Source organism: Oryzias latipes, chromosome 7 (genome assembly GCF_002234675.1).
Source record: "Oryzias latipes chromosome 7, ASM223467v1".
In the NCBI taxonomy this organism is placed as follows: Eukaryota; Metazoa; Chordata; class Actinopteri; order Beloniformes; family Adrianichthyidae; genus Oryzias; species Oryzias latipes.
The window spans coordinates 8,017,770-8,032,209 of NC_019865.2; the positions used below are offsets into that span (position 1 = coordinate 8,017,770).

Here is a 14,440-nt window from a genome sequence, read left to right on the forward strand (position 1 = left end):
CATTTTGAAACAGAGAAAGGATACTTTGATTATTACTGCTAGCTGAAAAACATACCTTTCCACACCACAAGTCTGTTAATTTGGGATTTCTTGCTTGTTCATGTTAGCGTCTGCGCTGTAATCCCTAGCGAGTTGACTGAACTTAAAAATTATTGTGTAACAGATTACGCTACAGTTGACTTAAAAGTTTTAATAATATAACTTAACATTTATTAAAATTCATATTGTCAGTTGGCTTAAATTTGTATTATTTCATATAAAAAATATTAAGATTCCTCAACTTATAAAAGAGAGATTATTTACTTAAAGTTTTTAATATTTTCCAACTAAAAAACACTTTAACTAACTATATTTTTATAATATTACTCAACTCATAAAATATGTAAAATTCACTCAAATGCTTTATAAATTCTCTAACTCATTAAATGTGTAGCATTGAAAATATTTAAAATTCTTCAGTTTAAAATGTATTCTAAACAGAGATAGAGATGATATTGCCCCACTACATTTTAAAAGCTAACATTGATAAAAACCAACAAACGTGAAGGCCACACAATAGTGATTGCTTAATACACTTTTTTTAATTGCTCTTTAAAAAAAAAAGCACAAATATCAAGAGGATGAAGAAACAATCAGTGCAATAAAACTGCATTATAAGAGTGCCACACAACATATTGACAAAAAGAGTTGGTGTTGTATTGTACGGCAGAAAAAGCAAATGATCACAACAAAACACATTAGTTACATAACACTTAAACCAACAAATAGTCCATTCTGGAAGACTCACTCAACGAAACATTCTTCAGCGTCAATAAATGTCCTTTCAGTGGTTTGCTCTCCTCAAGGCTCAAGACAGCATTCTGAATAAATATGAAGGCAAGTTCAAGTTTTTTGGGGTGCTGTAGGTCCAGAGCATAGATGTCCCCGAAGAGTTAGAAGAGATTAGTCAGCCAGATGTGTGGGACCACTGACGGCAGCATCAGGAGCATCACCACGACAACTGAGAAGATACCCACAGAAGTGTCTGTGAGGTCTGGTATTCTGGAAAATACAAAACAAAAAACACAGATGAGTTCAGACCCTCAAAGATATTCATCACACTAATGTCCAAAACTGACATTACTGCCATCTGTCAATGGGAATCTTTTCATGCTAACATTCTGTTAGCTTTTAATCAACTGGCTATGATGTTTTAAGGACCAACTCCAATTAAAATTGTGTTTTTAAAAAGTTCTTTAGCATTTTTCTGAAGGAGGACATTTATAAAAATAATTTAAGACTAAAGCTTCATTTTTCTTTATTCAAATAATGATGGATCAGGAGCAGAAAAGGTAAACGAAAAGGTTCCCACTCCTTCCAATCAGGAGTCCCCGATGTTCGCCTTTCATCTTCCGTCTCATTTTTAAAACCATTTAAAAATATCACTCAGTTTACAAACTACAAACAATTGCCATATTTATTATGTCACTCAATAAAATCTCAATCAATATTAAAGGATTAGTGAAAACCATTGACAGGGAGTCGTGTGCACTTACTGTACAGGTCTTGAAGAAGTTGGAGGCATCTTCATGCAGATAAACAGGAAGTGCAAGGAAGACAAGTGCCCGTCTCATGTTCACGTCATGCTGGTCCTAAAAGAATAAAAAGAAATATCCATTACCATTGAAGCAAATGCAGAGCAAACACTTCCAATATTTATTTAAGGAACTTTAAGAAATAACAAAATGATACCTTTTCTAGATGTCTATTTCTAGTAAGAGGACAATACAGTGTTTATGGCATGATCCACTTCAGGTCAAAGACCCAAAGTCATTTTTAAGGCAAGTTACACCTTGGCTTCTTACAGCTGTTTACAAATGATTTGTTATCCGTTTTTGAATTATGCACATTAGAAATTCACCTGGAGGTCATAAATCCTAACCAAGCTGGCCAGTTCCTGTCTGTTTTGGTGGACTTAGTCTCAGAAAAAGGCAGCTTTAAGTTACACAAACATGTAAAAACTGCACAATTTCCTCTGACTGCATCTACTCTACATAAATCCATTTCAGATCTTGACAGATGAGTTTTCATGGTTTCAAATGATGGAATGGTGCTAATGCAACATCATTTTATTATTGTAATATACTGTCATAAAGACATGACAATATTCCAAAGTGTCTCCACATACATGGCAGTGGAAACACTTTGGAATATTGGCTATGTAGTACTGCAGTATTATATGTAGTACTGCATAGTGCCAAAGTAACAGAACACAACTTGCACCTCCATTCCATTGTGCCACCTTCAGCCTGCAATCTAAATATGTTTAGTTAAATTGTAAATAATTTCAACTCTATTTAGACCTTTGGCTAGTTAAAATGTGCATAAATGTTTCCATGCTGCCGTATAAATCTAATAATGGTAATAGTTCAGGATGAATATATTAAATAAGTATAAAACTCACCCACTGACACCTATTATTTTGGTGAAATGGTGACTTTCTGGTGAAATTTCTGAAGTTCAGTATCTGAAAAAGTCCAAAAGAGATTTTTCAATGTTAAAAAATGTTTCAATTATATTCTGATCAAAAAATATTTATTGCACTACACAACCTATTGCATTTTTTGTTTTTTTTAAATAGCTCTAGACAAATAACTGATCAGGAGACAAGTTACCTGGCTGGCCTTGGCGTCTACCTGGAGGTGAAACACTGAACACTCTGTAGTTCGGTACCTGAACACAACACAAGGACGTTGATTAATTTATTTTTACAAAAACCTTTTTTATAATGGAGATCAGTGATTTATAAAAGCTTAAAGCTGCATTCAAAACCCAATGCTTCCATGTAGCAACCAGGCTTAAAACTGTTGGCGGTAGCTCCTCCCACACAACCGTTAGAGGCTTTGAGTGACATTTTTGGACAAATGTCCAGCAGCAAACTTTAGCCACAGACAGAGGCCTCCAACGCGAATTTCACACGCAGATCACGTTTAGTGTGATTGCAGCATAACAGATCATTTCTACCTCTGAAAAAAAAAAACTCATCACTGTCGTAACTTACGGGCAGAAATGCATTTTGGGTTTGGCTCGCCATACGTCTGCTATGACAAACTAATCATGTATACATTGCCACATTAAGCTCTAAAACAATCGTAACACACATATGTTTAAACAACAGTAAACCACATTTACGGTAGTATAAGAGCATTTTTAAAGCATTCATTCAAAATAAACCATGAACGATACTTAACTTACCAAATTAAATCAGGGCTGAAGACAAGACGGCACCATCAGCGATGAGGCGGATGGAAAAAAAAACCCGAGGTTGGGGCGTCTTGAAGCGGGACGAAATCGCAACGCATTGGAGAAAAATAAAATGCTCGACTTTCAATTTCAAACGTCGCATACTCGCATTCGGCAAATCCAACATGGCCACCTGAGCTAACGTTGAGAAAACGAAAGACCCTCCCACCAGTACGTGATGACGTCATGACGCTACTTCAGGGATCTTAAAATTTTTGAGTGCTAGATACAAATAAGCTTTAAAATATTTAGCACTGTTATGTTAAATTTGAAAAAATCTTTTTTCAATGACATTTAAGTTGTGTAACCTTAATAGTTATGAGTCAGTACAAGTGTTAGGGTTTACAGTGTGTTCAAAATGGGAGGTGGCGGCCTCTCGTCCAATCAGAGCACGAGAAATCATCTGCCTTCCGTTTCATGCAAAGTGCCTTCCTTTTCATTCAAAGTGCCTTCCTTTTCATGCAAAGTCACTTCCGTTTCATGCATACTCCTCTCTCACACGCACATATAAACTCTTCCTCACACGTACATATATACTTGTCTTTCACATACATACATTCTTTTTTAAGAGTGACAATGAGGGTGAGAATGTATGTATGTGCAAAGTAATATATATGCATGCGAGAGAGAGAATATATGGATGTGCAAATGAGAATATATGTATGCGTAAGAGAATATATATGCATGCGAGAGAGAGAATATATGGATGTGCAAGTGAGAATATATGTATGCGTAAGAGAATATATGTATGCGAAAGAGAGTATATATGTACGTGCAAGAGAGAATATATGTATGCGAAAGAGAATATATGTATGCGAAAGAGAGAATATATGACTGTGAGAGCAAGAATGTATGAATGTGAATGGTTCAGAAAAAATAATGTCTTATACGGCCCCTCATATTTCTGTGTTGTTGTTGCATGATGGCTTCAGCCTTTTTGACTACTTAGAAACCTTTAGTTGGAAGTCTTTATAATAAAAATAAACTGTTTACTTCCTGTCACCAACAGCTGTAAAAATGATTTTAATATCGGCGGTACAAGCTAAGATGACTGCATAGAATAATCCAGAATAAGGTCTTGTAAGTATTGCGGAGTGTTTTGTTCAGGTTTAAAAACGATTATGTAACATTTGGAAATAAAATCATTAAATAAGAGTACAGACTTAAGAGCATTGCCAAAGCACTGAAAATCTGAAAGTACTTTTCACGATAAAGTGTGTATCCGGTTGCAAAGAAAATCCATATAAGGATCTGATGCAGCATACAAAAAGTTATTGCTCTGACTTCATTATAATTTTTGGGAAGATTTCTTCCTGTATATGAGAAAAAGAGAGTAATAAGCCACAATATGAACAAGAAAACACAGGAGCTTAATGACGCTTTGTGGTTCTTGAAAAAATATCACCTGAGGATATATTTGTCTGCGTCCCAAAATGTGTCAGGGTACGGCTCTGGGTGGGGAAAAAATTACTGCCAGAAATAAGTTGGACAGACCTGAATAAAAAAGCTAAGGATAAGACAGGAACCGTGATACTTCTCCAATAACTGAATTGGTAATTTGACAAAATTTTCTTTCCAAGATAAAGTGTGTATCTCGTTGCAAAGAAAATCCAGATAAGGAACTGCTGTAGCATACAAACCATTATTGATTTGAATTGGTCATTTTTGGGAAGATTTCTTCCTTCATATGAGAAATAGAAAGTAAGAAGCCACAATATGAAGAAAAAAGCACAAGAGCTTAATGATGCTTTGGGCTTTTCTTTGAAAATATTACACATGAGGATATATTTGTCTGAGTGTCAGGGTACGGCTTTGATACTGCCAGAAATAAGTTGGGCAGCCTGAACAAAAATAAATACAATGGAGATGATAAGCCATGATCCGTGACACTTTCTCCAATAACTTTGTAGAATTGGTAATTTGGCAAATATTAAAAAAAAAGTGCACTTCAAAACATGCCAAACTGAACCAAACAAAAAAATCAGGTGTAGCTCAGCATGCAGGAAACATTTCTGGGTTCTCCAAAAAAAAAAAGACACAGATGATGCACAGGCTGACTCAAACATTTTTTATGATTTATGGGTATTTTTGAAAACCTGTTAGTTTGCTTCATCAAAAAGTCCTTGTTACCTTCTGAAACCTCATGTGTAAAAGCAAAACACTAGACCTATTCATTTTCTGTCCATTCCTTTTCCGTAATCTTTTGCATCTTATACATGCATGCCAAAATTCTGTTTTACAAATAGAAAAACTGATCAGAATATGCACATCTTGATGTTGTGTGATTGCATGACACTTGCTCCATTCATTCTCCACAGTCTTTTGCATCAAATGTTTCCGTTTTTTCTGAACAAATAAAAAAAAATAAAAATGTTTTTTTGGAATCCAGGTGATGCATATTAACGTAGCATAAGGTATAACTAACTGTACAATTTCCTCAGCACATGATCAATGTTTGCATTTTTATATATTTACTGCTTAAAATGTAATTGTTCAAAACGGCAAGAAAGAAAAATGTTGATTAATGACTTTGGAATTTTAATTACATTTTTACTTTTTTTTTTAGAGCCAACATCTTTCTGTGTGCTTGTTGTTGTAGACTAATTAGGGAAATTTCACCTTTATTCTATTGGGATTTTTTGTTTGTTTGTTTTTTGAGGTACACATAGTCCCACTCTGTCTATTTTTTCTCTCTTTTAAATATTTAAAATAAGACTTTTGACCAATTTGTTATAGTTTATAGATTTATCTGAAAGAAGTTAAGGGTGGTCCTCCATTAGTGCTTGCTATGATGCTCGGTTTGTGCATGGCTGTTTTATGGTTTGACAATCTTGAATCTTAAGGTAAAGAAAAATACATCCAACATTGAAGAAAATGAAGAGTACTTTATGGTGGTCTTAGATTTCCTAGTAAATATGAGACGGAGGCTACACGAAGAAATTTCACTTCCCATCTACCTTACTTTTTGCCAACTTGAATTATTTCTTACCACATAGAGCAGGGGTCGGGAACCTTTTTGGCCAAGAGAGCCATAAACGCCACATATTTTTAAATGTAATTTCGAAAGAGCCATACAATAATGTAGTGTCTCTTTCCCACACTGAGGCACGGAGACTTAACCTCTTTTAAGGTTCTTTATTCTGGTTACTGTAGACCACAACAAACGCCGTAAAATTAATTCAGCAACTCCTGAATCTCTCCTGTCGACACGAGACGAGAGAGAGCGCTTCTCCTAACTTTATATTCCCCTGCTCCCGCTGCAGCCCTCCCATTTCCCTTATTCGGCCCATAGCTGAACCCCATTGGTCCAAACTACCTAACAACAGGCTGAGTGACAGAACTGAGAGCCAATCAGATCTCTGCTTGATGCGGTCAATGAACTCCAGAACTTTTAACGCGGCCCAACAGCCAAGTTAAACTCAGTCCGCGACAATATGTTTAAAACTAAATATACAAGTGAATGTGTGCATTTGATGTAATTTCAACATTTTTAAAGTACAATAAGTCTGTGGATTCTTTTTAATAACATCGTTATGCTGTTGCTAATAAATGATGAGTATTTCTCGTGGTAGTTTTGCTGGTGATGGTCTAGTCTGGTTGATACGTGGTGAGTTTCTGCTTCATGCAGGCGTTGAGACTTTAAACGTGATCGTAGGTCTGAATGTTCTGTAGATGTGAGACAGACTGATCACATGCAGACGGGGAGCCAAACACACACTCACACGCTGCAGTGAGTGACGGGCAGCGGGTTTTACGTTTTTACAATCCCTGCGCGATTCACCTGCTGCCTGTCCCCCCAACACCTCAGCCCCCCCCCCCCCCCCCCCCCCCCCCCCCCCCCTGCTTTCTCCCTCACACATCCCGTCCCCGCAACTCCGCGCTCTTTCTCAGAGACGGGAGCGCGCACTTTTAGGCACGGCAATTCACAGGTTTCCAGCTGGTATAAACTCTGTGAAATAATAGATAATAGTAACTGATAGCGCTGGCGCAGATTTTTCTCTCCAAGCACCGCTACTATTGCGCGCCTCTGGCATCGCATCGCGCCCGAGAAGGACTGGACTAATGATAAAAAAAAGTATAATTAAAGATTTGTCTGCGAGCCACATGTGACCATCAAAAGAGCCATATATGGCTCGCGAGCCATAGGTTCCCGACCCCTGACATAGAGCATGGGTGTCAAACTCAAATTCAGTGGGCCAAAATTAGGCAGTGAAGTAAATTCACAGGCCAAACTCAATAAAAATTAAATGGCAAATGATATGTAATATTTAACCTTTTCATAGAGTGTCTTCTTATGTTATATTCTTTCTTTACAGCCACGTCAGCTCCACACACAAGACAAACAGGTCTGTCCTTTATATTCGTGAACAGATAATCTGCCTCCCCTTTGTTGAGAGCTCTTGTTGTCCATTTTTCATTTGGCCATTTGTGTGGATGGTGAAACAAAGGTTCTCAAAAGAGGTGGAACAGGCGAGAACTCGGTACAATAAACGCCTGGAAAACCAATTCTCTGTCAACGACGTCACCTCTGTTTGGAGAGGGCTTAGGCAAATCACGAACTACAAGCCCAGAGCCCAACATGCTGCTGACGTCCTACAACTGGCTGAGAGGCTTAACACCTTTTATGCCAGGTTTGAGGTCCCACACCCCTCCTCCTCCCCCCTCACTGAACAGGTTTCCTCAACAACTTTGGTGCCACATTCCTCCACCACCACTATCACTGAGGACAGTATGACCCCCCCAGACCACCTCTCCCCCACCACTGTCCTCTCAGTGACAGAAGAGGAGGTGCATAAGCTTTTCTGGAAGCAAAACCCACGGAAGGCTCCGGGCCCGGACGGCATCTCCCCTGCCACCCTGAAACACTGCGCAGGCGAACTGGCAGCGGTCTTCACAGACATTTTCAACACCTCCCTGGAGTCCTGCCACGTCCCGGCCTGCTTCAAACTGTCCACCATCGTCCCTGTCCCCAAGAAGCCCCGCATAACTGGCCTCAATGACTACAGGCCTGTGGCACTCACGTCTGTAGTCATGAAGTCATTCGAGCGTCTGGTCCTCCCCCACCTCAGATCCTTCACCTCCCCCCTCCTGGACCCTCTGCAGTTCGCCTACAGAGCCAATAGGTCTGTAGACGATGCCATCATCCTGGCCATACACTTCATCCTGCAGCACCTGGACTCCCCGGGAACCTATGCTAGGATCCTGTTCGTGGACTTCAGCTCTGCGTTCAATACCATCCTCCCCTCTCTGCTCCAGGAAAAGCTCCTCCAGCTCAACGTGCCTGACTCCACCTGCAGGTGGATCACTGACTTCCTAATGGACCGGAAGCAGTGTGTGCGGCTGGGGAAGAATGTCTCCACCACCCAATGCATCAGCACAGGAACTCCACAGGGCTGTGTACTTTCCCCTCTGCTCTTCTCCCTGTACACTAACTGCTGCACCTCCAGCCATGACTCTGTCAAACTGATCAAGTTTGCAGATGACACCACCCTCATCGGACTCATCTCTAATGATGATGAGTCTGCCTATAGGAGGGAGGTGGACCGGCTGGTGTCGTGGTGCAGCATCAACAACCTGGAGCTGAACACCCAGAAGACAGTGGAGATGATAGTGGACTTCAGGAAAGTCACAGCCCCCTCACCCCCTCTCACCCTGTCAGACTCTCCCATCACCCTAGTGGACTCTGTGCGTTTCCTCGGCACCACCATCACGCAGGACCTCAAGTGGGAGCCATCCATCTGCTCTCTCCTCAAAAAGGCCCAGCAGAGGATGTACTTCCTGCGGCAGTTGAAGAAAGCCCGGCTGCCGGCCCAGATGATGGTGCAGTTCTACACGGCCATCATTGAGTCCATCCTCACCTCCTCCATCACCGTGTGGTACACTAGTGCCACAACCAGGGACATTAACAGGCTACAGCGTATTGTGCGCTCAGCAGAGAAGGTGATCGGCTGCAGCCTCCCATCTGTCCAGGAACTATATGTCTCCAGAACCCGGGGACATGCAGGCCGGATAGCTGCCGACCCTTCTCACCCTGGACATTACCTACTGCAACCACTCCCTTCAGGCAGGAGGCTAAGGTCCATCAGGACCAGAACCTCCAGACATCTGGAGGTTCCCTCTGCAGTCATACTCTTAAACGCCCTGTAACCCCCCCCCAATTTCACTTCAATGTCCAATCAGTCACCAGCCCACTACCTGCACCTTGAACATTCTCAGTTTGCACTGTTTTGTCACTCCTTGCACTACTGACTCTATTTATATTTTTGTTCTGTCCATTGCGTAAAAATTTTGTTGTTTACTGTTCTTCTGTTTTATGTTGCACATTTGCACCGAAACAAATTCCTACTCTGTGTAGCTACACAGAATATGGCAATAAAAACCTCTTGAATCTTGAAATTTGTCCATGTGACTAGAGCATGGCTGTCAATGACTGTCAACAGAAAAAAAGGAGCGTTTGTCGGTTTCAATTGCACGCCAACATATTAGCAAAGCATTGTGGGATTAGTATAGGATGGATGGATGGATGACCGGATGGATAGAAGAATGGCTGGATGGTATAACAACAGAAAATGCAATTTTTGATTTGCATTGTTTAAAATGTTTTCCATTAAGTTCAGATGCTCCAATGTAATCATCATGTGTTGCACAGGGTGACTTATCCTTTAAAGGAGTTTAGATGTGTCTTTGTCAAAAGTAAAAAACAACAGAAATGTTTCTCTATATATTTCTACATTTTAATTTATTCCCAAAAAAGCAACAGCTCATGTATATGGTGGGCAAAAACCTCAAACTGACGTACATTAACCTGGTCAAAAACTATTTTTTGTATATATTGAGTGCATCACATTTGCTGTATTTAAAACCATATGTAAATTTTAAATCTACAAATACATTCTTGCATGGAATATGCTAAAACAAAACAAAAAAACAAAGGAAATTACAATAAAAAAGAGCATAAATTACAGTAAAGCTTTAAAACTCTAAAAGAGGTTTTGTCAAATCTGGTTTACAACCACCCACTTTTTAGTTGTTTTTTTTTTTTTTGAGGGGGGGGGTTTTGTTCATCTTTTCACAACCTAGAATATCCAATGAAAAACCCAATGAAAAATGAAAACAAAAATTTAATCGACAGAAGTAGATCAACAAAAAGAGAAATGAAAGTTTATCTTTTTGAAATTGATGTACATCAGCAGGCAGATATAACAAAAAAAGATGTTGTAAAAAATCTTTAAGTTATACATGTTATTTTGTGAATACATATGTGGACTATACTTTTTATTATTTTTTTTTACTGTAAACCAATCACTATACTATGGGTGAAGCTACACAGATTTATTATATTTGAAATGATTGAAAATTTAAAAAAAAACAAAGAAAACAAATTTTGCACAAAGTGAGTAAAAGGAGTCCAAACACTTCTGTACCTAAATATTGCTAAATGCAAGAATATACATAAATTTAATGATTTAAAACTTGATAAGAAAAAAATGAAAAAAGTTCAAGATTTTGTGACATAACAATATAATTTCTCTTCATTTGGGAAACCTTTTCAAATTATAGATAGAGAATGTGTTTTTTTTAATATTGATAAAGTGTGGGTGTATTGTAGGACTATGTCAAAAATTTGATAACAAATGAAGATTCATTTAACTTTGGTTGATTGTTTGCAGACACTCATGGACTTGCAGATGACTACAGATGATAAGACAAAGCCTCATCAAGGTTTGAGTTTGAAGTTTCTACTTAAATTGACATGTATGACAAAACAAAGGACTTTGGTATTTTACAAAAGGAAATGATGACAGCTCAATACATCTTCCTATAACTTGTTATTGACGTCAAAAGCCTAGATTCTCTTAGATGAAACGAGAAATATAAATAAATCACACTTTCTTTAAATATATAAAAAGATGGATTGTTAGATGGCGATGCAAACATGACAATTGCAATAATGTTTTGTAGAATATTATTATTTTAAAATATTTTGTGAGGAAATGTTTGTATTTTGTTATTTTGTTTACTGGGATACATTTGATATCATAAATCAGGGTCATGACAGTTTAAAATTCAACTACCGCACATTTTGCTAAATGCAGAAGCATTTTGACTTTAAAGCCACAAACAATCTCTCTGACATGAGAATGCTTCGACTTTGCAACATTCTAAGGAGAGGAACCCTGATGGCTCCCTCTTAGAGAAACTAGTTTTGTCCTGCAGAAAGTGAAGAAAACAAATCCATCCAAGTAAAAATAATTATTTGTATAATCATTCCCTCATCTGACACAAAACAAGTAGTATTAAATGTTGCTGTTCCACAAAAGACCACTAGAGGCTGGTGTTGAAAGGGAGCAGCACATGCTTCATATTGGTTCACATTTAATGCCAGAAGAAAAATAATAAAACAAAAAGGGAACAAAAAAGTTTCATGTTGAATCCCCTGTGTTAATGTCAGAGTACAAACCAAGAGATGTTTATAGCATGATGAAAACAACTTTTAAATGTTTATTATTTTTATATAGCAATTATGACAAGGTGGCTAATTTGCACATTTATTATAGCTCTAAATTGCATCACTTGATACGTGTCCTGGGTGTTCCCCGGGGCCTCCGCCCAGTGGGACATGCCCGAAACACCTCTCCAGGGAGGCGTCCAGGAGGCATCCGGACTAGATGCCCGAGCCACCTCAACTGGCTCCTTTCGATGTGGAGGAGAAGCGGTTTTACTTCGAGCTCTCCGCGGGTGACCGAGCTTCTCACCCCATCTCTAAGGGAGCGCCCAGCCACCCTGCGGAGGAAGCTCATTTCACCCGCTTGTATTCGGGACCTCGTTCTTTCAGTCATGACCCTTAGCTCATGACCATAGGTGAGTATTGGAATGAAGATTGACCAGTAAATTGAGAGCTTTGCTTTTTGGCTCAGCTCAGCTCTCTCTTCACCACGACGGACCGATACAGCGACCGCATAACTACGGACGCCGCTCCGATCCGCCTATCAATCTCACGCTCCGGTCTTCCCTCACTCGTGAACAAGACCCCAAGGTATTTAAACTCCTCCACCTGGGGCAGGGACACTCCACCCGCCCAGAGATGGCAAACTACCTTGGCATTACCAGCTATGTCTGTAAACTTTGTCTCTGGCATTTCAAAAGTTTAACACAAGCAGAAAAGATTTGTTTCCTTCGTTGTCTTAACAATTTCTTCTTGCCAGTTTGCAGATGTCTTTCAGAAACATACAAAATATAAATTTACCATCAGCAATTTTTGATTTTCAAATGTAGCAAATTCACTTGAGGATACTATATTTTCTATTCGCATGTGTGTTCTCCTGTTTTGAGCATGTTCTCACAAAAACACCCGTGTTGCGTGTTCATCAAAGCAAACATGCAAAAAAAGATTATGCAGACTGGTTGCATTTTTCACAGGGTAATTCGGTTTGTAAACCAGCTCCTGCATGTTTTTGCGGGCTAGGTCACATGGATCCTTGGACAAATTTAGCCACATGCCACAATTTATCCCCTTTGCCGGTCCTCAGCCCTGATATAATACAGGGTTGTGTCAGAAGGAGCATCTGGTGTAAAAACCTCTGCAAACCACCTGCAAATCTGATCTGCTGTGGCAACCCCTGAAGGGATAAACTGAAATGGGAACAACAGTTAGCAGAAAAAAGTCTAAAAATCATAAAGTATAAGGTACTCAGAAGGCTTAAAGCCATCAGCTTCATGTCAACAACCATTAAGAGTTGTGTATTTATAATCTACTGGCTATATGATCTGGTATAGGACTGAATGAGATCTTGAAAGTACTGCTCAGTGTTTTTTTCAGGTTTGAAAAGGATTATGTAACATCTTGGTAAAAAATACACAAGTAGTAAAGAGTAGAGACTTGAGAGTGTTGCCACAGCATTACTAACATCAATGTCCTTTCCATGAACAATTGTGGCAAAAGTTGCAAAGGTAACCCAGATAAGGATCAGTAGTAACATACAAAAGGTTATTGCTTTAGCTTCATTGTAATTTTTTGGAAGGTCCTTTCCTGCATATGAGAAACAAAAACTAAGAAAAATTAATACAGATATTAAAATAAATGAGATGAGTGAGTCATCTACAAATTTGTTAAGCTCACAACCCAGTATAATTCTGTCAAAGTAAAATTTATCTTTGTATTGTTTTGGGGGGTCAAGGGAAAAACGGATGACAAGTAAAATGGCCTGGAGCAAAAATGCAGCAGAAATAAATATCCAGTGTATATTATATTTAGTCCAAATCCTAGAAATATTTGGGAAATTTGGTGATATTTTGAAAATACAAATAATTTGAAAGGAGCGTGCAAATAAACACGCCACACAAACGGTATAGAACAACAGAAATGGAAAATACCTTAAGACACAAAACGCAACACTGGGCTCACCGAAGAAAAAGAAAACACTGATGCTGCACAGGCCAAGGCATCCTAAAATTAGGAAGCACATTGGACCTCCAGCAGATCGGACAACCGGTGTGTTGTAGTTGAGGGCAAAGAGAACAGATATGGCTACAATGAAGGCCAATAAGATCACGGTCCCAATCATGATAACTATAGCCGTAGGATCGCTGAATTGGACGTACTCCAGCTGCCGTATATTGCATGTTGTACTCCCCTTTGCAGACCACTCTTTGTCCTCGCATTCGATGCAATTATAAGGATCTGGTGACATAAATGCCAAAGCATTAGTTTGTTGAATTTACCATTTAAGAAAAAAATTGAACTTACCTGTAGTGTTCAGGTAAGTTCCTTTGGGACAGATTGTACAACTGAAGCAGCATTTGTGGACTCCTTCCTGTTTTTTCATGAATCCATCAGGACATTCTTTAGAACAAAATGATTCAGGCTGCAAGACATAAAACCACAATATAAACCAATAGCTGAGTATAGGATTAAAAGTAATCACAATAATGAAACTTTTTTAGGCTAGCATCAAAACTAATATCACGCTTTACCTCAACATTTTTAAGTAACCCTCAGAAGTTGGCATCATTTATTCTATATTTTGTTACTCTCATAGAAAGTAATTTCTGTCCAATAAAAATTGCTGTTTATTCTTAGATATATGGACTTAAAGTCAAAGAATACATTTTTATGTGCTGTAAACAGTATACTAGTGAGAGAGGAAGGAAACCTTGC

The 14,440-nt window shown here is 38.8% G+C and overlaps 1 protein-coding gene across 1 annotated transcript; it reads right to left on the minus strand.

Moving 5' to 3' along the window:
• Positions 1-12,789: 12,789 nt before the first annotated feature.
• On the minus strand, positions 12,790-14,163 carry LOC101159325 (taste receptor type 1 member 2-like). Its single transcript, XM_023956238.1, has 3 exons — positions 14,030-14,163; positions 13,476-13,963; positions 12,790-12,915 (listed from the first exon to the last, which is right to left on the minus strand). The coding sequence occupies exons 1-3, from the start codon at positions 14,106-14,108 to the stop codon at positions 12,790-12,792; spliced, it is 693 nt and encodes a 230-aa protein (XP_023812006.1). The 5' UTR covers positions 14,109-14,163.
• Positions 14,164-14,440: the final 277 nt, after the last annotated feature.